General features: G+C 52.5%; 1 protein-coding gene across 8 annotated transcripts in view; it reads right to left on the bottom strand.

Annotated features, from left to right (window-relative positions):
- The window catches only part of LOC101530588 (transforming acidic coiled-coil-containing protein 2), a 115752-nt gene that overhangs the window by 72551 nt on the left and 15558 nt on the right, over nucleotides 1-27643 (bottom strand). The window contains exon 1 of one of the 8 annotated variants that reach the window (XM_058671726.1): nucleotides 20748-21363. The exons of the other annotated variants lie outside the window; for them this stretch is intronic. Coding sequence (XP_058527709.1) covers nucleotides 20748-21265 — 518 coding nt within the window. The 5' untranslated portion in view covers nucleotides 21266-21363. Of the gene's footprint in view, nucleotides 1-20747; nucleotides 21364-27643 lie in introns of those variants that run through there. 8 annotated transcript variants of the gene reach the window in all.

Below are 27643 nucleotides of genomic sequence, written 5' to 3'. Positions count from 1 at the left end.
TCAGCTTTTAGCACAGTTCTTGTTTAAAGCTTTAACTAAGCTTTTTGAGATCCTTGAGCCCATTATGCAGTAATAAAAGTCTTCCTGCACAGATAAAGCCCAAATAAACCACGATTCAGGGACAAGAGGAAAAGCCAAAGCTTTCAGATTCTGGAAATGTTATTTTTAAAAATTATCTCTTGGGCACGGCAGCGTGGCCTAGTGGCTAAAGTCCTCGCCTTGAAAGCCCCGGGATCCCATATGGGCGCCGGTTCTAATCCCGGCAGCTCCACTTCCCATCCAGCTCCCTGCCTGTGGCCTGGGAAGGCAGTCGAGGACGGCCCAATGCATTGGGACACTGCACCCGCGTGGGAGACCCAGAAGAGGTTCCTGGTTCCCGGCTTCGGATGGGCGCGCATCAGCCCGTTGCGGCTCACTTGGGGAGTGAATCATTGGATGGAAGATCTTCCTCTCTGTCTCTCCTCTTCTCTGTATATCTGACTTTGTAATAAAAATAAATCTTTTAAAAAAAATTATCTCTTTATCTGACATGCAAGGAGACAGAGATATCCCACCCACTGATTCACTCCCCAAATGCCCGCACAGCCAGGGCAGAATCGTGCTGAAGCCAGAAGACTGGAACTCAGCGAAGGCTCTCCCACGTGGAGGCAGAGCCCCACCACTGACACCGTCACTGCCGCCTCCTGGAGTGCGCTGCCCGGAAGCTGAGCCAGGAGCGGAGTCACGACCTGGACCAACCTCACTCTGCTGTGGGATGTTCTGACTGCTGAGCCCAACACCTGCCCTGAGTTTCTGAACACCTAAATCTGGGAACTCTCCAGGGAGGCATGCTGCTGAGCAGGGGCTCTTCAGCCCAGGGCTCACGCATCTGCAGTCGGAGCTCAGGGAGGTCTGCCATCAGCAGCCAGATCACAGGTGTCTTCAGTCCTAGGACAAGGCTGCCTGGACTCCAAGACCACCAGACCTTGGCCCAGGGTCAGGAGCATCCCTGGGGAACGTGTGAGAATCAAATCATGTACCCATTGCCTTGAGACCTGCTGACTCGGAGCTCCCAGGCCTAGGGTAGCAAGCTGGGCATGGCCACGTGGTTCAGGCACACTATGGAGTTGGAGCCCTGGATGTGCATCAGCTGAGCGTTTTTGCAGGTTTTTAGGCACAACCAGACCTCCCCTTTTCCTCTGTTTAATAAGGGGTGCCCACAGGGCAGGGGACAGCGTTGCACATGCACTGAGCTGGGAGTGAATTCATTTCTGACTCAGCGAACTGCAACAACGTGGCATTCTACAGATTCCACCCAAGACAGATCCTGGTAGCCCTCAGACCAGACGGCCAGCAGATCAAGAACTCTAGTAGTGGCACATTAGGCACCATTTCTTACAGTGTGGCAAAGAATTTAAGACTGCAGGGGACAACAGTGAGCTGCGCATGCGCTGGGCTCGGTGAGAACTCACTGAGCTCATTGCATTGCACCGGTCCCACAGGAAAATAATACCGACTGTGGCACTGTACAGGTCAAAATAGGTCCGTGTGGCCCTCAGACCTAACAGTCAACAGGTTCCGGCAAGATCAGCATCACCAACAACCTAGCTATATAAGATACCTGGTGTCTCCCTGATCCTGGGACCTGTTCCAACAGGAAGTATGAGAAGGGTTGTAGAGACAACGGTGTAGCCTCAGCACGGTATCACAGGAGCTGCAGACTGGTGAGTCAGGAGCCGAGGCTACAGAGACCATGGTGGAAATCTAACATAAGCACCCAGTCCTGGAACTCGCTGGAGGGAGTGGCACAAGTGACTGCAAACAAAGAGCCATGTACCAACTGCAATAAGTAAAATCGAACTGTAGACCTGTGGGTGACACAGCTTAGAAACCTGCCCCAAGGAGAAGAATCTGCTAACCAGAAGTGCAATGACCAAGAGCAAAAGAAGAGACAAAGGCACAATGAATATTACTGAAGACTACTCTGCAAAGGAGCAAAACCCTATGCCAACCTCAGAGTTAACTGAGGAAGACACTGAGAAAATGGGGGATACAGAATTCAAAACACTTGTTATAAAACTTCTTATCAACAATAAGAAGCATGTAAAGCCGGCATTCAAGGAATTCAAGGAATATGTCACACTGGAAATGAATCAAATGAAAGCTGATATATCAGAAATGAAGAATACAGTGGAGCAAATTAAAAGTGCAGTGGAGAGTTTCCAAAATAGAATGAAGGAGGCAGAAGAAAGAATTTCAAAATTAGAAGATATTTCCTGTCACCAGGGGGAAACAAACAAAAAGCTGGAAGCAGAGCTGGATTAGGCCAAAAAAAGTGTTCAAGAATGGAAGGAGACTATTAAAAGGCCAAACATAAGCATTATGGGAGTCCCAGAAGGTGCAGAAAGAGAAAATGGGTTTACAAATGTATTTAATGAAATAATAAGGGAAAATTTCCCTAATCTAGAGAAAGAATTGGGAAACAACATCCAGGAGGGGCAAAGAATTCCTAACAGGGTTGATAAAAAGTGATCTTCAACACGACACATGATAACCAAGTTCTCTTCAACATAAGGAACATAAGGAAAAGATCCTTAAATGTGCACATGAAAAAAATCAACCAACATATAAAGGAATGCCAATTAAACTCACAGGAGACCTGTCACAGGAAACTCTACAGGCAAGAAGAGAACAGAGCAACATATTCCAGACTCTCAAAGAAAAAAAACTGTTGGCCCAGGATAAGGTACCCAGCAAAACTTTCCTTTGTCTTCTAAAATGAAATAGAATTCTTTCACAGCAAAGAAAAGTTAAAAGAATATGCTTCTTCCAAACCTGCCCTATAAATGATACATAAAGATGTTCTCTTGACAGAGAAGAGGAATAGCACCCACCAAAACCAAAGACAGATGTAAAGAACAGCCCAGTAAAATAACAACAGAAGACTAAATCAATGAACAATTCATTGCTAAAATGACAGAACCAAATTACCACCGATTTGCATTAACCCTGAATGTAACTGACTTAAACTCATCAATCAAACATCATAGATTGGTAGACTGGATTAAAAAACGAAACCCATCTATTTGTTGTCTACAGGGACATATCTCACCAATAAAGATCACCTCTTCAAAACACTTTCTTTTGATTAAATTCTTCAATGACTCATAGATCATACAGTAGCATCATTTTCTTCAAGAAGGTTCTTGATTTTCTTTTTCATTTCTTCAGGGATACGTTAGTCATTCAGTAGCATGTTATTTAACTTCATGGTGTTGTTAACTTCATTTTTTTTCTTCCTGTTGTTGATTATGTTTTGTGGCTTTTTATTTAAAGGGATGTATAGTAACAGTGTAATGGAGACTATCATATCCAGATGTGAAGATACAATGCAGTATGCATCTCTACTTCCAGACAAAGATGGACTCCCAATGAAACTGTTTACTACATCTTGACAATAGGATGTTGGGTTCTCTGCCATTGTCCATGCCTGCAATGATGGACATATGACTGTGTATGAAGAACTACACTATAGTAATGATATAGAGGAACTCGATGAGGGGGGAGGGAATTGAGGAGGAGATAAGGGAAATCCCATATCTATGGAATTGTATCATAAAATAATAATAATAAAAAGAAGTAAAAAAAAAAAAGTCTTGAATTAAAGTGGTGGTGTTCCTGCTGTTAAGCCAACCTCTCCCATACCTCCTCTCTCACACTCAGGCTCTTCTCTTTCCCCACCCCTGTCCTCACTCAGGCAGGAAGCAGGGTCCTGAGGTGGGCGAAGGAGGCAGCTGCTTCCCTTCACACCCCCAAAGCCCCCTTCTTAGTTATGCCAACAGACGGGCAGGATTAGGCACAGCTGCTTCATGCTGCCCACAGCCAAGTTCTGCTAAGGTTCTGGAAACGCCAAACCAGCCCACAGTGAACCTCAGGCCCGACAGTCCCAGACCAGAGCAGACACCTTGGTCAAGGTCCAATACTCATTCATTAACTCAAAATTCACAGCCATCAGGAACACCGCTACGACTGGGTGCACTTGGGAAGCACTGTGCTTGGGGGTCGTCTGAAACAGCACAAAAGCCTGGCAATAAATGCACCCCAAAAGGACTCTGGTTGGTAGGAGGAGAGACGCACAGAGCAGGCAGAACCCACACACTGGGCAACTTCCATTCTTGCCACCCTCTGCAAGTTCACCCATGACCCAGTAAGAGCCTCAGTATTGATTCTGGAGCCATAAACGTATCTCAGGAAGTCTGTAAACTCACAGATATAGCATCTGCAAACCATGAGATGGCTATCTTGGCAGATGCATTCAAGGACCAAGGTCAGGCCAATCGCAGCTCCCACAACACGGTCCATAACAACACCGAAGAGGTCGCAGCCCCAGCACATGCCTCCCATGCTCAGGATAGCTGGACCCCTCGTGAGAAGAGAGGAGGGGAGACACATAGCCTTAAACACTGGCTGGGTCTGGGGTCCCACTACCACCCCTGGACAGAGCCCTGGGCTACTAGAGCCAGAGAGACCAGGCAGAGCACCTCACTGGTGGGATGAGGCCCCTAAACGTGGGCTTTCCAGATCTGGGGTGGGGGACAGTTGGCTGCTACAGGTGAGCTGCAGGAGAAGATAAAGCCCAGGGATCCCCTGAGGTTTCCAAGGGTCTCAACAGAACATTTCATGGGACCCCCAGCACCCCTCAACATCCCTTCCTATTACAGAGGACTGCTGATTAGTCACCGCTCACAGCAAGGACAGAAAATCAGGGCACGGGCCCAGGCACCTGCACCTTTCTAACTGAGACTCCAACAACAGAAAGCCGCGGCTTTCATCTGCAGGTGTCAAGCAGCAGTTCCCAATCAGAATGCACCCCACAGGGCCCACACCAGCATTCTGGCTTGACACAGTGGGGGACAGGGTGAGTGGATGCTACTGGGAGACATCCAGCAAGTTGCTCAGCACCCTATGGCACACAGGATGATGTCGAGGGATTCCCCACGCCACAGGACCCACCATGAAGGATTATCTAGCCCAGAATGCCAGCAGAGCCAGGGGTGGGAATCCCTTGTCTTCACTTGGGTTTTCCTTTTCTAGTAACTCATTTAATCACATCTTCACATATTGTGCTCTATAGAAACTTTGACATGAAAGGAAAACAAACTGATGGAGCATTAGTCCTTTGTCAGTTGAGAAAAGCTGGACCAGCCACCTTGCATGAGCAGCCTGGCTCTCAGACCTCAGACACATGTCACAGTCCTCTGAGGATGTCCTGGCCATCAAAGAAGGTTGATGCTGAGCTCCACTCAGAAGCCATACGTAGGGATGTGGTGACAGTCACACCTTGAGCAGACCAATCGTGCTGTGAACACGAGGGCGGTGGCCCATACCCTCCTGGAGGCCACGTTCCAGGCAGAGTCAGATTTTGAAATCTGCTGAGTCGCTTGGCAGCAGCTGTGGTACAAGCCAAATGTACACACGGGACTCCCGGAGTATGAACCAGGCTGGCCGACCAGACCAGAGGGGCATTCGGGCGCTAAAACAGGTCCCCAGATTGGATCTTCCCAGCAAGCCAGTGAGGAGGGAATTATGACTGTCCCTGATTTACACAACTAAGGAGTAAGGCAGGAACAGGTGACTTGTGCCAAGCTGCACAGTAGGAAAATGGCAGAACCAGCATGCAAACCCACGTCTGACCCCAGGGCCCATGTCCTTGACCCCCACACCTGGCTGTGTCCCAGTGGTTGGAGAGAAAGAGAGAGGAAGAGTGGCGGCAGGCCAGGGAGCAAGCCACCGTACTGGAGAGCCTTGAGTCAGTTAGGTGTCGGGGCCGTGGGACAGTAGCAGGAGGTCACCATAATCAGAGCAGAGCAAGAAGCAGGGCCTGTGCGGGGGGGGACAGGAGGCAGGCAGGCAAGATCCCAAGGCCAGCTCAAGGACCTGGGACTTGATTCCAGAATCTCCAAGCCAAAACTCTGTCACCAGCCCCATACAGCCATCCTGGGACCTGAGAGCAGGAGGAGTGGGACGGCCCAAGTGCCTGTGCATGAGACTCTGCTCCAGACAAGCACGCACTGGTGCCCGTGTGTGTCCACATCTACTAACCATTCTCCCTGGTTCCCACCCACCCTGCCAGTGCCCCCAGGACAAGATCCTGTAGCCCTCTGGCGATAACCAGAGCCCCAGGAGAAATGAAGGGAGGTGCCAGCTCAGAGGAGGAAGGGTGGCAGAGACTCCAGGGGACCCGTGGGGCCACAGTTCACAGCATCCTAAACTACAGGCAACATGACGTCTGTAAGTTATAAACCCGCGTGGAAAAACAGAGCCGAGGGCTTTTGGCAACACACACGGCGAGCCATAAAAGACGCTGTTTGCGTCCCTGGGGCCACGGCACTTCCAAGAGTTTATTTTAAGGAGATGATTAAGAGTGGGGGCAAAGATGTTGATGACAGCTGGGATCACAATAGCGAGAGGTCTGGAAACGATCACTGCGGCCCACATAGGGGACGGTTCATCAAACTGAGGCACAGCCATAGCATGGAGGTGGCACAACTGTTGGGAAACCCAAGGCAGACCCTCTCGGCTCCAGATGTACACAGGCCCAGGGCGAGCTAAAAGTCATTGTAAAACCTACAGACAGAGGGAACTAAACTGACGTCTACATGTGCATCGTATGAGGTGCTGCAAGAAGGTAACAAAATGGAACAAAAAGGTAAGTGCAAAAGGTGGTGCAAAAAATTTGCAGTGCAGGTAGACGTACACACACACACACACACACACACACACACACACACACACACACAGAGCAAGCAACAGACTACAGACTAACAAGCCAGCAAGCAAGGTGGAGGTCAGCTACGGAGCTTTTTCCTCTCCACAGAATGTCTCTCTCTTTTCTGGTTCTACACACACACACAGGATGTTCTTACACGCACAGTCAGGAAAGATATCTGAGAACAATTTTAAGTGCCAGGGAACAACTCCAAACAAGTTTAACCAGATGAGAACAGTGAGAAAGAACACTGCCTTCCCCTGCCTCTGTGATCACATTTTCCACTGCTGGGACCCAGACTGGCCAGCCTCACTCTGCACAGCCACGCCTCGCGTGTTAGGCAAAGGAGGGACGCGGGGCAGAGTGGCTATCTGCCGTTGGCCTTCTTCGTGGCCTTCAGCATGGGTTTTTCGACATGATCTAGCACTTGCTGGATGGAAACTCTGGAACCTGATCAAACCGTGGCGGCTTCTCGAGGGCTTCTCATCAGCAACCTGAACAACGACACCACAAGTGAGCACAGGTGCCACAGCATGGTTCAACAGCAGGCACGCGCAAGGCCGGGGATGGGCTCCTGAGCAGGGCCACACTGGGGTCCAGTCAGGTGGCTTCTCAGGGCAGAGGCGGTGCAAGCCAAGGCGCGGGCCTCCTTCCCTCACTCCAGGGCTCTCAGCTGTTCCTTCTGCTCACCAACACATCCGCCTCTTCTGGCCACTTAGGCCTTCCACAAATACAATGCAACTTGGCTGAAGATGTCAGAATAGTGGCTAAACGGTCAGCAAGCATTATATAAAAGTCAGCAAACTGACCCTAAAAACAATTATAATAAAAATAGACACACATGTGTGTGCCTAGACATAACAGTAGGTTGAACCAAAAGAAACTGCTACTATACAGAGAACTCACATGGTCACTCTAGCCCTGGGCTCCGGCTCACTTACCTCCTTGTGATCTGGCTACAGTCCCGATGGCCAAGGCTGGGGACAGTGACTGGCTAGGGAAATGGAGCGATTCCTACAAAGTACCTCTTCTCAAGCCAACTGTGAAGCCAATGACTTCACGACTGGGTGGTGGTGCAGGGCTTAAAGAAACTGAAATATTTTTTCAGAGAAAAAAAAAAAAAAACATGTGAGATTTTCACCACCAGCTGTTGCCACCAACTGCTGGGACCAGCCCAATATAAATTTAGTCAAGGCCAGCAAAGGGTGGCTTTGCCACTGGAATGTCAGGGAGGGGAGCCTGTACCAACACATGCTGCTCAAACAGTCCTGAGTCACCCCACATGCACACAGACAGGTTGAGACCCGAGGGCCACACCTCACAGAGGAGGACGCTCATGGCCCAGTCTCAATCCTGATAACCTGCAGCTCCGCCGGGGGGGTCGTGCCACAGCAGGTACCTGGGGCACACTCCAGGATGCACCACGCGGTGATGGCTGATTCAGGAAAGATAGGCCAAGAGGGATCTTGCAGGAGGAGCCAAAGATCCCAGGTGGGGACAAAAAGGGGTGTCCTAGAGCCATGAATGGGGCACCTGTCATCACACACACGTATCACTCTCAGCTGGCAAGTCTGACATCACAGCCCCCATAGACACAGCATCTGGGCAGAGCCACTTGCTGTCTCCTTGCTGTGTGTTCCCAGGACGGGAGGGGCCAGGGAGCACACCAGGCAGCTTTTATCAGGGCACTAATCCATTTCTCCAGTGCTCCACCCTCCCGCCCACTTACCTCTGAAGGGCCCCTCTTTCCTCACACCTCACCCTGGATATGGGAATAAGGTCAGTGCTGAGCAGATGTAGTGGACAGATACTCAAGACCCATCTAGGCTGCGGCCAGGGAAGGTTCTACCAAGGGAGGAGCTACAGCAAACAGGCCTCACCAAGCCGGTGGGCAGGGGCATCACACATTTTTTAAGGCTTCTCCCTCTCTCTCTTTCTGATGGTTCAGCTAGGATGCCACTGGGCTACCCGTCCCCACCTCTCCCTCCCTTCAATGCAGCAGAGCAGGGTACACAGAAAGGGGTGGGGCAACAAGGGCACAAAGCAGATGGCCAGGGTCTCGGGGGAATCATTACCTGCATGGCGGGCGACACCACAAAGTTAGCGACAGCCACGCCAAGGCTCACGGGAGCCAGAACCTGTCATCAGAGGGCGAGCTGGGCTGCACTCAGGGCTGTCAGATTTATACAGCTGGAGCTGGGGGTGCAGGTATGTGCAGGTGTCCACACACATGCACAAATACTTCTGCCCAGCCACATCTACAGATGGGGGTCATGTCCAAAGGACAGAAGAACTACTCCAAAGGCTGCCACTGGCCACATCTGGGAAGAGACAAACAGGAATGGATTCGAATCCAGTAGATAAAATAATCCATGCACCCATTCATTTAGACACAAAGACAGGAACAAATGAATAATGGTGGGGGGTGGTGCCAGCTCCCCTGGCACAAGGCTGCCAGCCAGTCATCACAGTGGGGAGGGTGAACTCAGAAAGGAACCACGGAGGCAGCAGGCACCGGGGGCACACACAGGTAGAAGCTGTGAGAGGCACTAAGGCAGTAAGTGGAGCTGGACACAGCAGACAGTCATGTGGCGTTGGAACATCTTTCGCCAAACGTGCATGGATTGCAGAGGGTAAGACGATGACCCTGGGGGTGGAGAGACCTGGTGGGCACCAGCAATCCCTGCTCAAATGGCCACCCTATTTCCAGCAAGGAGGAAATCAAGACAGGCTGAGGGCCCTCACCCAGCACAAACATGCTGTATCCTCAAAGGTCCAACCTGGATGAGAGTCTGCAGGCCTGGCCCAGAGGCCTCCAGCAGGGATCCCGGAGTGACGGGAAGGGACAGTGCAGCATGCAGGAGCAGATTCTGAGGACAGGAGGGTGAGTTCCTGCCTGTCCCACCAAGTGAAGGTAGGGTAACTTATGACAAGGGGTCAGCTTCGCATGTACAACCTGTTCTCAAATGCTGTAGAAAAGGCATGGCCATAGCAGACACACCTGAGAGCCGGGCTTAGCAAATGCCAGCCGCTGGGAACTGGGAGGAGGGACTACGGCCACTCTTCGTGCTGTCCTTGTGAGGCCTGTTTGAGCTGGCCACTGTGGACAGCAGCAAGCACACAGAAGTACCCTGAGCAAAACCCACAGGCAAACGACCACTGCCAGCACCCCAGGCTCAGCCTGGGCTTGGAGGACAACGCTGGCTGGGCTTCGGGGTGGCCGTGGGACCTGCAGCAGGAATCAGGGCCCGGGAAGGTCAAGCCAGTAGCCTGTCATTCTGCGTACAAGACGGGCCTCCGAGATTCATGGTGGAGTGGCAGAATCTAACATGTGTGCCTCAGAGATGAGTCAGAGCGGTTCAGGTGCCAGGTGACCCTGGCTGGAATTGAGGCCGCTGCCGAGGAGGCAGGGACAGCTGTGCAAGAAGCTCCAGGGCAATGCCCACCCAACACCACACATGAAGGGCAGAGACATCTCGCTGGTCAGAAAACCTCCGTGTTGATTGCAAGCCTTGCCCAGGACACCAAAGACCTCTGGTGCCAGTATCCACTATAACAAAGGCTCCAGAAGAAGACCAGCCTATGTGTAAATGAAGCCAGTTGTTCAATGTAAATAAACTGATCTCATTCCCACTAAGACCACCTAGGAAGCCTGCATCAGTTCTTTTTCCTGGCACAAATACGGAACCTTTTTTGCTTTAAGCACTTATTTATTTGAAAGCCTTACAGAGACAGAGAGAAATCTTCCATCTGCTGATTCACTCCCCAGATGGTCACAACAGCCAAGGCTGACCCAGGCCAAAGCCAGGAGGCAGGAGCTTCATCCAGGTCTCCCACGTCGGCGGCAGGAGCCCAAGCACCTGGGTCATTCTCCGTTCTCTTCCCAGGAGCATTAGCAGGGAGTTTTACTGGTACGCTACAACACCAGCCCCATAACATGGCACTGTTACAATGACCACACAGCAACCAAACTCAAGACCCAGCTCCCTGGGAATGGCACACCATGCCATGAGGAAACTTGGAGCAGGGGCTGCGCTCACCAACGTGGCTGAAACATGAGGCTGTATTCAAAAGGTCACGGAAAAATGGAATTTAAATAGGAACCAACACATTTTAACATTACGGATATGAGGGTGTTTTCAAAATGCTGCTGGAAAACGCGTATCATGAGAAAACCATGCGTGCATTTCAAAAACCTTGATACCAAAACAAGCCTGCCTGCACAGCTTTCTCTCATCCAGCACTGGCCTGTGCTGTTACTATCTGCTCACTCAGTTTCTGAAAGCAGCAACAGCAGAGCCAGACACAAATGGGCAAGAGGGACTCTTTCAAGATGATGAGCCTAGGTGAACTGTGGGCAGGCTCCAATCGAGGCCTGACCCAGATGGCAAAAGGACTTGAGGGCACACACAGGCAGCCCTGGCACAGGACACAAACCCTGTCCTCAGGGTCCCCCCACAACTCCGCTGCCGAAGTGTACAGATCCTGGGTTTCCATACTTGCCTGAGGCAAGCGGTATTGCATTTTTTTTTTCTTTTTTAAGATTTGTTGCGGGATGGGCAGCACCATGACTCAATGGCTAAATCTTCAACTTGTGAGTGCCACACGGGTACCAAATAGTGTCCCGGCTGCACCACTTCCCTTCCAGCTCCCTGCTTGTGATCCGAGAAAACAGTACAGGATGACCCAAAGCCTTGGGACCCTGTACCCACACATAAAACCTGGAAGAGGCTCCCAGCTTCGGCTCAGCTCTGGCTGTTGCGGCCACTTGGGAGATGAACCAGCAGATGGAAGATCTTTGTCTCTCCCTCTCTCTGTATTTCTGCCTTTCCAATAAAAACAAATCAATCTTTGTGTGTGTGTGTGTGTGTGTGTATATATATATATATATATATATATACATACATATGACGATTCGTTTGTGGGGCCAGCACTATGGTGAGTCAGCTGCACTGCCACTTTCAGTGCCAGCCTCCCTTATGGGTGCCAGTTCCTGTCCTGACAGCTCCATTTCTGATCCAGCTCCCTGCTTATGTCTGGGGAAAACAGTAGAGGGTGGTCCAACTGCTTGGGTCCCTGTACCCGTGTAGGAGACCTAGGCAAGCTCTTGGCTCCCTGGCTTCAGCATGAACTCGCCCCTTCTGAGAATAAATCAGCAGATGGAAGACTTCTCTCTGCCTGTGAACTTCATAAAAATGAAGTAAATCTTCAACAATACAACTATGTCTTTCAAAAAGTTTGTCTTTGTATTTAAGAGATAGAGAAGATCTTCAGCGCTCTGATTGACTCCCTAAATGGCCTCAACAGCTGGAGCTGCTTTAAGCCAAAGGCAGGAGTCCAGTGCTCCATTCTGGTCTCCCACATGGGTGCAGGGGCCCAAAGCATGTGGGTCACCTTTGCTGCTTCGACAGGCGCATGAGCAGGGAATGGATCGGAAATGCAGCAGCCAGTACTCAACCCAGCACAGGCAGCGGCTTAACCCATGATGTCACAACACCAGCCACCAGATCATCCCCTTAAAGTCACAACGAAGAACAACTCATCTTTCGTGGACCTGGAAAACAAAGTGGGACAAGTATGGCCTGGCACGCGCAAGGGCCAGGTACAGCAGCAGGGTAGAGTGGGTACAAAGGCCCCGGCAACCTCAAGGTCTTTGTCTCCCAGGAACAGAGAAGGAACTCGGTGTCGATGGTGATATTCTAACATATGTGAAGTGCTGTATCACACTTAAACAACTACAACAGCAATATTAATAACAATCACCCTAAAAACAGCTCACACTAAGGGAGGACAGGGGCTTATAACAGGGCACGTCAAGAAGTTTGCAGGAAAATGAGAGTGTGAAGAGGCAGGTGTGTGGCCGAGCAGCTAAGCAAGTAGCTGGGACACTAGCATCCCACACTGGAAGGCCGGGGTTCAACTCCTAGCTCTGGCTCCCATGTACAGCTTCTTGCTAAAGCAGATCCTGACAGGTGGCAGGTGATATTTCACGCAGCTGGGTCCCTGGTACCCACATGGGAGACCTGACTTGAATCTTAAGCTTCCTGGTCCTGGCTCCCAACAAGTGCTGGCCACACTACATATAACAGACCCATTTTATTGTGTAGCAAAAAACTTAGGAATCCTTGCAGTTTCATGATGCACATCTTCTGTTTCAAAATGTTCTTTGTACCCAAAGTAAACATTTTCTAATTTCCTTCCCCACGAGTTTTCTGAAGTACTCTTGGAGTATTTGCTAAGATTGTGTGGACAGCTCTACGTGCCTTTACCCACGGAGCTCCTCCTCAAGAAAGAAGAAAGAATCAGAACTGGGACCCGGATCTGAGGGCATGGGGGCCAGGAAACTCCTGGGCCTGGTGAGAGAAGAGGTGCGGGCAAGCATGGCCCACAGGAACCTGGGGAAGCCACTACCTACAGCCCGTGGCTGGGAGAACAGATACGATTTCCCCTCCCAGATAAAGTCCTGCAACTAAAATCTTTTTCATTCAAACACTTAGCTACTTCCATGTGAGCGGTATCTGAGAGCTTTGCCAAGGCTGCCCCCGATGCTGATGAAGAAGACATTTTAGAGAACAGGAGACTGGAACTGAAGGAATCAAGTGACTTGGCAGAGAATCACAGGGCAAGCACCCACGCCTGCCACCACTGACCCTGTCCTCATTCGGGAACCTGTGCTGTCCTCCAGTCCCTTCCCATGGGAAAGGCACGTCCATTCCCAAGCTGAAGGGCACAGCCCAGGAGCAGCTAAAGGCATCGGGGCCAGCAACGGGGGAGGTATCCTCTGTCGTCACTGCTGAGTTCCCAGCCCAAGTCAACAACACAACCCTTGGCTGGAATGAAACAACCATAGGCAGCCACAGGGCCCGGTGCGGCAGCTTAGCAGCTACAGTCCTCACCTTGCATGCACCGGGATCCCATAGGGGCACCAGTTTGTGCCCCAACTGCCCCACTTTCCATCCAACTCCCAGCTTGTGGCCTGGGAAAGCAGTCGAGGAAGGCCCAAAGCCTTGGGACCCTGCACCTGCATGGGAGACTAGGAGGAAGCTCCTGGCTTCTGGCTTTGGACCAGCTCAGCTCTGGAACACAGAGGATCTTTCTCTTTGTCTCTCCTTCTCTCTGAAAATCTGACTTTGCAATAAAAATAAATAAATCTTTTTAAAAGGCGGGGAGGCAACACAATGTAACATTTTACATCCATTCAAAATTAAACACATGCCTAATCCCATGTTGAGCTGCATCTCACCAACTGCCAAGTCCTAAGGTGTGTTCTTCTGCCTGCAGTTCTGGAGACACTGAAGATGGATTGATGAAACGTACTAGAGTCCCCTGGAGAGGCAGGACCGCACAGGCAACAGCAGCCTGGAGCAGGGGCCACGCAGCCCAAGGTTGATCCTCACTCCAGCAGTGAAAAGTCTGCAGCCTGGGGAAGGCACGCTGAGCCTCAGTTTCCCAGTTGGTCAGGGAGGGCAAAGGCAGTCCCTGCCCAGAAAAGGGATGGGAGGATTCCCAAGACCAGTCACATACATGGCTCTAAGCATGACGTCACCAAGGCAAACACATCAGGTGCACTGTAGTCAAACATAAACTACCAGATGTGGTTTTTCAGTGTCCGTATGTCCCATCCCATTTCCCCTACCCAGTATGCACCCTCAGGTGAACACACTGCTGCTTCTGGAGTGTGGGCTAAGAGCAAAGGGAACCAGCAGGATTAGACATGACTTGGCTTCTGAACTCAAATGAACTTTAGACCCCAAAGTCCAAGTGAACAGTACCAAGAGGGTGGAAACTCAGCTCGGTTATGGTGTTTGAGAGGTGGCCCTGTTGGAACCTCCCCCAACATTCAGCAGGTGTCCAAGAGGGTTGGTTGGAGAAACTGAGTGGGGGTCCAGCCATGCTCCCTGCTTCCTGCCTCGCCCAGCCACCGCCACCGCCACCCTCACTGGATGCCTAGGCAATGGGACCACCCCACATTGCACTTAAGCTCGAGAACTGTGAGCTAAATAAATCCTCTCTCTCCATAACATTGTCTCGGGTATTCCCGTGGGATCTTTACGAAGCGATGAGGGGGCTGTGTTGTAGGGCAGAGTTTGTGATGCTGGCTATCTCACTGCTCTGCTTCCAATCCAGCTCCCTGCACCTCCACAGTGTACCTGCTGTGTTTGCCTTGGTGACGTTATCCTGGGTGGCACAGTTCCCCCATGCCAGGACACACTGGTATAACCCGATGTCCTTGAGTAGTACTTTTTCTTTGATTTCTTTTGAAAGGCAGAGTCTGAGGAGAGGCAGAGATCTTCCACCCCCTGGTTTACTCCCCAGATGGCAGCAACAGCCGGAGCTGAGCCAGGCTCAAGCCAGGAGCTTCATCCAGGTCTCCCACAGGACAGCCAGGGCCCAAGCACCCAGGTGCACTAGCAGGGAGCTGAATCAGAAGTGAAGCAACCGAGTCTTGAAATGGAGCCCCTATGGGATGCTGGTGTTGGGTGGTGGCTTAACTCACATACCACAACACAGGCCTTGCAGCACCTTTTCAGCAATGGGCAATGCAGCCAGAGCGACCTCTGGGGCTGCAAGTGGGAGCTGCTTCCTGCGGAAAGGCTGGGAGCACTGGGCCAGGGCCAGGAAGACAGCTCCAACCTCTTGAGTGGCAGGGTGGCAGTGACTGCAGGAGGGCTGCAATGCCTCCTCCATAAAATGATGGTTTAGACTTTGGAGTCTCCAGGGTCCCCCTGCAGGCCAATAATTTTTCAGATCTGAAGCCCCAAGGCTCCCAAAGTACAGTTCCCTGGACTGAAACAAGACAGCCTGGAGGTGGCCATGGCAGTACCCACCTTGGCTCCACCCCACAGCCAGGGCCCAGGGTGCTGGTTAGGACTAGAGTGGAGAGCCTGCTGACTCAGCTCCGACTCCCTGGAAGACCAGGCTGGGAGGAGGGAAACTCCTCCTGGTATAAACTCCATGACCCTTAGATCCAGGCTACTATTGTTCCCCCACCCACAAGGGTTCATGCACCCAGCGAACGGGTTTTATGGCCGGGCTGAAGAAGTTGCCCTACGAAGATGAGGCAGGCCAAGCTCTGTCCTTCAAAGACAAAGACATGAACCCCTCCTGACCTTAGGAGAGGGTACGTGGGCAGAGAGGGACACTGGAGTTATGTCTGTGACTGGGACACTGCCTGCTCAGTGGCCGAGGGTGTCCCAGGTCAAGATCCCAGCACAGGGGCCCCCCTTGGCCCTGAGGTCAGATCCAGTGGGCTGACCCCACCAGAACATCAGACATAGAAATCAAACTGAGAAGCTGGGGGCTGTGGGCAATACGCATAGTCCCAAAGAGACCAGACCTGTGACACGGCTTCAAGCCACTTATAGCCAGAGGCAAATCCACTGATCTCTCGAGCCTCAGTTCTGAGCCTGTAAAATGGGGATAAACTGTACCCCTGGACAGATTCTTAGGAGAAATAAGGTCAGCAAACATGTGACATCCAAAGGCAGAGAGATTTGTGTCCCCTTGGTGTAAACGTGTGTCACACCAACCAAGTGTGTGCTGGAAACAGGTGCAAGCATAGACGTAGGTCACATGACTTGTTTCATCACAATTTTAAAACACACAGAAATTACCATGCCCCTCATGGAACAGATCCTCTGCAGACAGCAGGTGCCTGACAAATCTTGTGGAAGGCCTGTACCCTGGGAAAGAGGCACGGAAGAGCGAGGTTCTGAGCTGCCACCACAGCCCAGCTTCATGCCCCCTCATGCAGCCAGAGTCAGCTTCCCTAGTAACTCATACAAGCTGAGGCCAGGCAACTCTCCTCATAAACAGGCTGGAGCCACAACAAACGGCCCCAGTGTCTCTACACAGGCTGACAAACCTTTAATTGCTTCTTTTTATATTATGTCTTCCTTATTTGAAAGGTAAAGAAACAGAACAAGGGACAGAGATCTGATTGTCTCCCCTCCCTCTGCAACAACTGGGGCAGGACCAAGCAAGCCAATACCAGGATACAGGAGTACAGTCCGGGTGTCCCACACCAGTGGCAGGCACCCAAATGCTAAAGCCATCACTTACTGTACATTAGCAGGAGGCTGGAAGGTGCAGCAGAGATGGGACATGAATGCAAGCACTCTAATGGGGCCACATAGTTTCCTGTCCAGTAGGCTAAATGCCCACACCAGTTGGTTCTTTTTTAAGAAACAGAAATTCAGTCCTCAGTATCTCATCAGCATCACAGATTTTTGTCAATTCCCAAACTACACAATTAGCCAAACTATCTCCATCCACCGTCCCCACAGGCAGCGAGGTCCAGACCCTGAATCCAGAGCTATGAAACCGCTGAGAGTCAGTCCTGGCAGCGTGCACAGGCACCAAGGGCAGAATGATGCAGAAACCCTGGGGCACGGCTGACCCCAGGATGACCCCAGGATGATCAGGACTGGTACAAAGGGAGCCCTGGAATACCGATTCCTGGGCCAGGTCACTGGCTGAGCTTCTGCTGGGCAGGTGAAGATGGCAAGCACAGGGCAGCAGATCAAGGGGCTGGGGGTGGGGAAGGGCAGGCCCCAGCCACCTGTGGTCTTACTCCAGATGCACTTCTACTGAGGGCACAGTCATGCCGTACGACCCAACCTACACTTTTGAGAGGCTTCGCCTGTAGACCACTGGCCAGTAGCTTTAGATACTCAATGACACAGACCCCGGGAGAGATCCCAGACGTCAGAAGGTGACACACCCACAGAAGGCAAGGCAGGAGAGGGACTGGGAACAGCCACAGAAAACAGCCAAGGGTGAGCGCCTCCTCGGTCATTATTTCTCCCTGATCTGCTCTCCAGGCGCCCTACAGAGCCAGGTGCTGTATTCCTTGACCTTCACTGGTTTTCTAGGGAAAGTATGTATGAACAATAAAGGGAGAAGTGACCAAGCAGAGGAGGAACAACCAAGAGGAGCCCAGGTAGCCAGGCACTGGGCAGGACAGTTGGCCAGCAGCTTCTGCACAGACTGGGGCGTCTCCTTGGCTGCATTTACAAGTGATTGTAACACAAAAAAGTTCTCTGTGGTCAGGACCCCGAACTAAGTCCCTTTCACTAAAATGAGGTGGAAACCATTAGCTCGACTCCTTCTCCGTTTGCACAGCACTTCCCGCACCCCCACCCCAGGCTCCCGTACCTGATTCCATGGCCTCTGCAGCTCTGGTCCACACAGTCCTCCCACCATTCACTAGAAGGAAAGTGATCAGGGACAGTGCCTGACCTGCTCATGGTCACACAGCAAGTAAGGGAGGGGCAGAGCCTCTAAACCAGGAGCTCTTTCTACCCTGGCCCGACCCACCCCAGGGAGAAAGCATGGGGACACTGTTCTTAGTAAGCAGCCCCAAATGCGATGGCTAAAGGGCCTGGAAAAGCAGCGGGGTGGGGGGGGGGGAGTGTATCTGAAATGGCAGAGGGTCCTGCAGAGGCTCGCCCCCACACTCCCTGGAGAATCCCACCTGCCCTTGGCTGTTTTCTGATGTGCACCTCAAAAATACTGACTTCCCCAGGCTTTGTCCTCAAGTCTCTTGCATCTCCTGAAGGACCTCACATTCCTCGGGATGTTTGCTCACTATGGCGAGCTGTTGTGGACTGTGACCTCAGTGGGATACTGGAGAGAACCCCAGGCAGGCAGAAGGGTTACCCAGACCTTGATCACCCAGGGAAGGGTGTGGGGCTTGTCCTCAGCAGTCCTTGGCTGACAGCTGCTCCTCCAGCCAGCAGGTGTCACTGACCCTACTCCCCACTTCCCAAGCCCTCTCCCGGTCACCTGTGCCAAGATGCCAGGGCCTGTCCCACCCACACCATAACAAAGGTTCTGGCTGTGTAGGCCAGTCCCGTGGGAACAGGCACACCTACCCACACATGCACACTCACACACACAGGTGCTTCTCCCTCCCTCTCATTCTCCTAATTTCTCACTCTTCCAGCATCACCTGCATAAGGTGCTACTGGCACGGGGTGGGGTACCTCCTAACACTAGGACCATCTGCCCTCACTCACTGATGCCAGGGTGCTCCACTCACCCTCACTCCACCCGCAGTCACCAGGACAACCTAGACCACTCCCACACACATCCCAACATCCCCTCTGGGCCTGACCACCCACCACTCAGTCAGCCCTGGACATGCATGTTCAGTGATACCCCCAGCCCTTCCTGGAAGCCCAGGACACCATCTCCTCGGTACAGCTACCAGCCCCCTCCACGCTGCCCATTACTCTTAGGGAGTGGTGCTGCAAAGCAGACCCAGACACGTCTCCCCTGCAGCGGTACGTGTCTCCATAGAAGCAAAAGACACCAACCAAACCTGTCCACAGGGCTCCACATGGAGCATACCAGGCCAGTGTATGGGGTCTTGCCCTCCACCTGCCTGGATGTGCGACCCTGGCTCAGACCTGGGCCTCTCTGAGTACCTCTTCCTACCCGGGACAGGAAACCTTAATATTTCAGCCTCCCCCGGCTCCTGCGGAGTGCTCAGCTGAGGGAGGTGAATGGTGGAGCAAGAGTCCGGCTCACTGTCCCAGATTCTGGAGCAGAGGAGGACTGGACCTGTGGCTTGCCGTAAGCAGTAGTGCCTGGGTGCAAATAATTATGCCCACGGTCACACTCCTGAGCTCAGGCAGAACTCCTGACAAGAGACCAATGACAGCAAGAACTGCCAAGGAAGAAGCACCAAGTGGCCATGCTGGCCTGGCCCAGCGAGGGTGGCCCCTGCCCTATTTCCTGCTGCAACTCTCCTTGGAGAAAAAACAACCCAGGCTGTGAGAAGCAGCCCCTGGGGAATCCACTCCCTGCCCCACCTGCCAACCTGGCACAACCATGCCTATTCTCATGAGGCCCTGGCCTGGCTCGAGACACAAAGCTGAACACACTGGGAGTGACTCGCTGTGCTGCCTTAGCCCAGCCCTTCCCGGACTTTCCATTAGCTGTGGGCCCTTCAAACACTGATGAGACTTAACTCTGAAATAGGCTCAGCTCTAGGAATCTGAGCACATGAAAACCACAGATGAAGCAGTCTCGGGTCATGGCCCGCCATAAAGCAATTTCCAAACACAAGTGGGATGGAAAGGGCTGTTGAGATGTGGTTTCAACAGGGAATCAGAGTAAGAAAGAGTAAGAGGGTGATGAGCCACACCTCCTTAGAGCATAAAACAGCAGGAGACAAGTCCCAAGGTCCTTGACTTCCCAAGGCTGTGAGGGAGGGCCAGGCAGTTGCAGGTGCACGGGGACACAGGTGCACACTGCAACCCCCACACCCCAACCGCCCACGTGCTGGAACATAGGCTGGCTCCTTCACAGGTGCACACACAGGCACCACCCACCAAGCCCCTTCTCCTTGTTCCCCTTCAGCGCTTCCCTTCCAGGGTCTCCTGTCCCCTTCACCAGGTCGGCTTCAGTCTCAGCACTGAACACAGCTGGGCAAAAATACACAAACAAGCAAACAACGAGGACGAGGATGGAGTCAAAGAGCGAAGGGGCACACACTAAGACCTGCAGCCTTTTGTCGCGGTTCTTCCAGGACGCTCAAAGCCAGAGGACACCCAGGGGACGCTCCGGTAGGTCACGTGCTGCGCTCGGCCCCACTGACGTAACTATTAGAGAATTTAAAAGTCCCAAACTCGGAGAAAACCCAGAGCGGTGTTTTATGGAGAATCCATACACCCCGCAACAGCCTGCCAGGGGTGGCCCCAGAGTCACCCACTAGGACCACGCCGACCGGGAAGGAACCTGCGGGGATGGCGCTCCGAGGCTGCCCGTGGGCTTTAACCCCAGCCGCGGGCACTGACCTCGCCCCACTCCTCTGCTTTACGGGCGACACGGACTAGTATTTAGCCACTTTTCCACACTTCGCCAGCCCGAGAGGAGCCCAGGCTAGCACTTCCAGCACGCCTTTGTCTGGCGGCCACGGGCGGGCTTCTATGGGCCTGTCTCCTCCATGACCCCGAGCGTCCGCCCGTGGCCGCCGCGGCGGCGTACTTACCAGCTTGGGGTGGTCAGAGACGGCCCTCCCAGAACCGCCTTCCTTCGGGGACTCAACTGCCAAAGAACCCGGGAGAGGTTGAGTTTTCCAAGTCTGCCGGTGGCGGCGCAACGTGCGGAGTCTCCACGGCCGGCTCGGGCCGGAGGATGCAAACTTTCCCGGGGAAACGGCGGCACGGGGCGGGCGCTGGGACAGCGCGGCTCCCCGGAGGGCTCGAAGGAAAGTTGCAGCACAAAAGGCCAATGCCTGGGAGAGCGGCGGAGGCCGAGCCAGGCTCCTCCCCCAGTCCTGGGCGCTCCGAACCGGCCAGCGCGCAGCCAGCTGCTTGCTCCGGGCGCCCGCCGCAATCTCCTCCCGGGCCAGGAATGCGCGGGGCGGCCGGCGGCGCGCCCAGACGCACGGAGGCGCGGCGCGGAAGCGCACCCGCTCGCGGGCGGGCGGGCGGACCGATGGAGGGCTGCGCGGGCGGCGTCGCTGCGGACTGCCCCGCAGACTTCTTCCAGGAGGCTTTGAGTCATGACAACTTGTTACTGCGCGAGGCTGCTCCACGGCGCTTTCTACTGCCCAGGAAAGGCACCGACTGGGCCAAGACACTACTGAGAAGGCCAAGTACAGACCTGGTGGTCCAACTCCTGCCCTCAGCACCCTCCTGAAGGGTCATCCACCTGTCACCCTAGGGAGCTTCAGAAAGAGGCGGGGGGGGGGGTGTCAAAGGTGCGTCCCTGGGTCCCAGGTTCCCGAAACCAAGTTTGGCCCTCTCTTCACTTGCCCAGTGGAGCCCAGCCACACCTGCTGGCAGACAGGCTCAGTCCCCAGTGTCTGGCTGCCCCCCTGAAACAGACGAAAGCTGGGTGCAACCCCCACCTCCCCCTGGGAACAGGTTGCTGCTAGGGGTCTGGGTATTTGTTGTTTCCTCCTTAGAATCCAGATTTAACTCCTGCACCACTGCCAACGACCTCCCTCCCGGAAATGGAGATTACCTGCCCACACCACCGCGTGTCAACCTCCACCTCCCCAACCCGGAAATAGGTGGCCACAGCTGCACCTAAGGCTATATGTGGACGCCAACTTCCTGTGTTAAGCTTAGTATCAAGGAGGCATGGCTAGATTTTATATATACTCAGGGGCCAAAGGCTTGGAGACTCACCAATGACTCAACACTTCCCTTCCCCCTCTTAAAGCAACAGATACCCAAGGCACGAGAGCTCTGTAAGTAGAAAGAAATGGACCTTTTTGCAAAACATTATGGGATATTAGGGTCTCACTTCTGGGAGAAATTTAAATAGCTCCAATGTTCACATGCTTACTGTGGTCTTACTAGTGTAGAACTCATCGGCCCATTTTACAGAGTGATAACTGACACCCAAATGTATAGCATCAGCCACTAGTGACATTAGAACTGGAGTGCTGGCTCCAGTGTCTTGTGCCTTAATCCTAGGGCACACTCGCGTGTGTGGAAACATACCACACCTTGTGTGTCGCGGCTAGCTGAGCCGGCATAGTAGGCACGGTTAATGTCCGAGCGTAAAGCACCGACACACGGAGACCATGATGGTGTTAGAAGTGGTGGGAGCCGTCTGCTCCTAAGCCTCTTTTTTACCATATTATATCCTCTTTCCTCCAAGCCCATTAACAGGACAATAGGACGCCAATGAGTGTGCAGAGGCCAGGTGCTACTGCTGTAGGCCCGATTCCTGAGTGCTCAGCTAAAGGAATGTAAATCAGCTCCTCGGCCCACAACACTTGTGGATTGAAGCTCTCAGCTAAGATGAGGTTGTATGGTCATCCCTTTCCCATGAAACAGCCCCTCCCTAGATGCCAGGTACACCCTGCCTCAGCAGAGGCAAGTACTGTTACCCTTTGAAACAGATGGGTAGGTCAGCATGGCACGTTCAGAGGGTGCCCACCTCTCACTCCCTGGAGGGCGTGACTGCATGACGTTACATGGCAAGGGTGAAGTAAGATGGAATTCAAGCTGCTAATCTTCTGACCTAAGACTGGAGATTATCCTGGGTCACGTGGCCGGGCCTGACAACGTAAACCACCAAGGGGGAGGAGGAGGAGGAAGGAGAGAGCCAGGATTGGTGGGAAAAGCAAGGAGAGACCATGAAGAATGCTGTGCTGCTGGCGAGGTGCGAGGTGGACACAAGCCCCATGTTCAGGTAGCGAGAAAAAATGAACAAAGCAGGAAATGGCTTTTCTCTGGGGCTTTTGCCCTGCGAGAGCCCAGTGAGGTCCTGTTAGACGGCCCATGTGCGAAACTGCAGCCAAGTACCTGTGTGCTGCCCAAAGTCACAACGCCTTGGTGATGTACCAGAGCAGCCATGGGAGCCTAACCAAGGGCCAGGCTGGTAAAGACTAAGAGTTGATCTCCTTATTGTCAGGTTGTAAGTATGTATCCTGGATCCCACCCACTGCAACAGAAATACTCTGGTTGACTCCAATAACCTCTCTGAGATGGCCCAGGCTCAGGCACCGTAGTGGTCCCTGGCAGCTGACATTCCAAGCGAGCCAGGGCCCAGAGTGGAAGAACTTAACTCATTAGAGTATGAACTGAGAGGCTCCCAAAGGACAAAGAATCAAGATTCATGACCCAGCATGTGATAGAAATATGGGAACAGCCACACCGGAATCTCACAAGCAACCCATGAAGCCCTAGTCCTAGCCACAGCCACCAGTGTTGCCTGGATCATGAACTTGAACCTACAGCAAATGTGCACATGTGTCTCCTGTACTCAAGTTCAGGTAGCAGCACAGTACTGCACATGGGAAGACAGGTGCATGCCTGGGTGCCCTGTCCTGGCTGGGTCACATGGGCTTTATGGAAAACTGACTCGCAGGTGGCAGAATGTGCCTTAGAAACCAGGTCCCTAGCTGAATGGTACCATCCTAAGGAGTGCTTGGCCCTGAGCACCAGGCAGGAGCCATGCAGCGCCGTGGTCTGTGTAAGTGTGCAGCAGGATCTAGAGCTGTTGCTGTGGAACAGTCTTCTCCAGCATCCTCTGGGTCTGTCACGGAGTGGGCCTGGCGGGCAGGCACCTGCAGCACCTGCAGCCAGAGCTGCTCCACTCCTTGTGCCATGTCTTTGAGTCTCATGTAAGGTTTTTCTGGGGAAAGAGGTTCATAAAGGAGGGAGGAGGAAGGAAACAAATGAGAATACCAAGAGATACACTTGTGCCAAATTCCAACCTGAGACTCAAAGACGATGATTTACTCAAGGTCAAAGGCAGTGTGGCATGTCTAGAATATAAATTTGGAAGCACTTCAGTAGAGAAAAGCCTTTGGAAGCAAAGTTCATGGGGCACAACAAACCCTATGCATAGTACCCAGCACCAACAGGAGCGGTCACGGCCAATCTTGTGGTTTCCCCATGGCATCTTCCCACTGCTGCCCAGTTTTGAAGGCAATGGTGGAGGACAGCACTACTGCCTTGGTTAGTCTTGCTGCGGGACCCTAAAAGGCAAGAGCTATACTACCTTCAAAAGCACCACTCCTGGGGCCAGTGTCATAGCATAGCATGCTAAGCTTCTGCTTGCGGTGCCAGTATCACATGTGGACACCAGCTCAAGTTCCAGGTGCTCCACTTCCAATACAGCTCCCTGTTAATGTGTCTGGGAAAGCAGCAAAAGATGGACCCAGCACCAATGTGGGAGATCCAGAAGAAGCTCTGGGCTTCTAGCTTCAGACCAACCCAGCTCTGGCCACTGCAGCCATTTAGGAAGTGAATGAACAGATGGAAGATCTCTCTGTCTCTCTCTGCCTTTCACATAAAATAAATCTTTTTTAAAAAAGTAACAAGGACCAGCCCATGACAAGGGGATCTGTTCTCTGGACATATTAATAGGATAAGCTCTGTGCAAAGGAGACTCACTTGGTTATTGTTTAAAACGCAGATTCCTGGGCCCAGCTCCCATACACTAACCTGGAGGTTAGGGAAGGGGCTCAGGAATATGCCCTTGAGCTAGTGAGTTCTGGATCATTCCGATTTCTGTGGAGCCACACGTGCAGAAACTCTGCACCCCCTCCTTCAAGTGTTTCTGTCCAGGTCACAGGCTGGCTCGGTCCTGGGATGCTGCGTCGCACACAGAAGTTAGCCTGGGTTCCTGGAGACACTCCTCTGTCTTCAGAGGAGACCCACGAACATCAGCATAGGCCCACCCTCCACACGTCTCATGGCATTGTCACACCCGGATGGTGCCTGGAGCTGCTGCGGACAGCTCCAAGTGACAGAGGGGACATCAACCCACACACAACATGGAAGCAGAAGAGGTTCTGGGCTGTCAGTGATGTCGTGGAGCTAATACATTTCTCAACCTCAGAAGTGCCCAGCCTCCCTCTTCCCACTAGGTAAGATGATACAGGCCTGAGGTCAGCATGGTGACACAGCAGATAGAGCCACTGCCTGGGACACAGGCATCCTATAGAGGTACCTGCTCACATCCCAGCTGTTCCCCTTCCAATCCAGCTCTCTGCTCTGGGCCTGAGAAAAGCAGTGAGAGATGGCTCAAGCATTTGGGCCCCTGCCACCCACATGGAAGACCTGGGTGGAGTTCCAAGCTCTTGGCTTCAATCTGGCTCAGCTCCGGCCATTGCAGCCATCTGGGAAGTGAGCCAGCAGATGGAAGATCTCTCTATCTCTCCTCTCTCTCCTCTTTCAAATAAATCATTTTTTAAAAGTTGATACACTGGTGATAGCTCAAGCCGTCTGGCCCTGGGCTGTTACTAGCAGCCAAGGTATCTTAAAAGGACTGTGGCATGAACAAGTGCTCATTCACTGGATATCAGACCTAAAGCCACAGAAGGGAATGAAAGCCACACTCCACGAGGGAGTCTCCCAGAATATGAAAGACCAGTCAGTGCTGTGGAAATCTCACTGGCCCAGCCCACCAAGCCAGGCGTTGCTGTGTGTTCACTGCTTCCTTTAATACTCTGCTGTGGTGTGGTGCATTGGCCTAGTAGTTAAGACACCAGTAAAGATGTCTGCACCCCACATCAGAGTACCTGGGTTCAACGCCCTGCTTGGTTCCTGCCTCCAGCTTCCTGCTACTGCAGACCCTGCGAGGCAGCCGTGATGGCTCAGGTGGTTGGGTTCCTGCAACTCATTGGGAAAAAAGATCTGGAATGCATGTCTTGTTCCTGGCTTTAGCCCAGCCATTGCAGGCATGCAGGGAGTGAACCTGTGTGAAGAGTCTCTCTACTGCTCTTGACCTCTTAAATAATTAAAAAGCAATAGCCCATTGTGGCAAGAATATCTCGCTTTGGCTAAGAAATGACAAGTGACATGAAACTAAGAAGCCAGGTTAGGGATTTGTACCCACATGTCTAGACACAGAGATAACCATTAACCAATCAAACCATCACCAAGTATCTGCCATCACTATCCGTCTCCTGGTATAACAATGTTAAGGACAGGGCCATGCCTGGAATGACAGACCCATGCTGAGAGGCAAGAAGCAGGAATACAGACCGTGAAACTCAGAAGATGCCAGGTGCAGCCAGCATGAACATGGGAAGGTGGAGGGACTGTGGCGTGTGTGTTAGGAGATGTCATTTCCAGAGACAGAAAGGACCCTCCCTTCTTCCCTACTGGACCAAAACCTCTACACTGGTCACCTCCCTGTTCCCACTGACCACCTATACAAGAAGAGATTCTGGGAAATGAGGTCCCAGATGGGCAACCGTGAGGCTGCCAGGGAGCCCACAGTGCTGAAAGGTAGAGGACCAAGACCCCCGACACAAAGGACCTGCCAGCTTCTGCCCTGGAGCCAGGCTCCCCCTGAAGTCACACATCTGATATGCTGACCAACAACCAGTCTAAAATATAGGGACGTTTGGTCTCTGAATCATGATATGTCGTCCTCTGAGCATCAGACAGGCTCCGGTTTGAGCACACACATGCCAGGTGGCACAAGCCTTCTGAGACTGAAGGAGTCCGTCCATGCATCACTCAAAAAATCATTCACTGCGTGCTCCTGGGGCCCTGGCCCAGTGCCGAGGACCAGGGTTGAAAACCAGAGGTGACAGGGTTTCTGATCCAACTAGTACATCCAGGTAAGGGAACAGCGACCGTGAGACTGACAATGACTGAGGTATATAGGCAGATGTGCTCAGAGACGGAACTCTCGGGCTGGGCTGCAGGAGGCAAGTAGCTGCTGACTTGTTAGGATGTCTCAGAGTATCTTAATAGCTATGCACTTAAAACATACTAGGAAATAAATATAATTAACATACCAAGCTCTCATCTTTACAGACATGGCCTAGGGCAAAGGTAAAATTAGAATAAAAATGATACAGCATTGGCACTGTGGTGCAGCAGGTCACTTGTGTTGCTGGAGTGCTGGTTTGAGTCCCAACCGCTCCAGTTCTGAGCTGGCTCCCTGCTAAGGCTCCTAGGAAAACAGCGGCGGATGCCCCAAGTGCTTGGGCCCCTGCATCCTCATGGGAGACCTAGATGAAGCTCCTGACTTTTTCCTAGTCTAGGATTGTGCTGGGGTCTGTGCAGTAGGTGTGGATGACACGAAGGCGTGAAGAGAACAGCTCCCCTGTTTGGCAGGGCCCGGGGGAGCTTCCAGCTGTTAGGCAAGGCCTGGCGGAAGTCTCTCTGACCACCTTGACGCTGTTTCGCCCCCTGGTTGCATGGACACTCAAGCACCCCACTAAGAACTCTGTACTCTATTAAGGCATTGTTTGCCCCTGTGAGATGGCTTTTGTAACTGATGTGGGCTTGAGAGTTAATTTCACTGCTAATGTTTTGGTGAGTGGGCCTTTGACAATTTACACACAAGAGCACAATTAAGCCCATGCCATTTTTGGATACCTTATTGGGTACTTAACCATTGCTTCAGAATCTGGCCAGACATGTAGCACTCCTTCTGGGAAAGGGCTTGAAAATATCC

This window comes from Ochotona princeps, chromosome 13, assembly GCF_030435755.1.
Source record: "Ochotona princeps isolate mOchPri1 chromosome 13, mOchPri1.hap1, whole genome shotgun sequence".
Classification (NCBI taxonomy): domain Eukaryota; kingdom Metazoa; phylum Chordata; class Mammalia; order Lagomorpha; family Ochotonidae; genus Ochotona; species Ochotona princeps.
The sequence above is the reverse complement of the archived record's forward strand: the minus strand, read 5'-3'. Positions and strand labels throughout refer to the sequence as shown.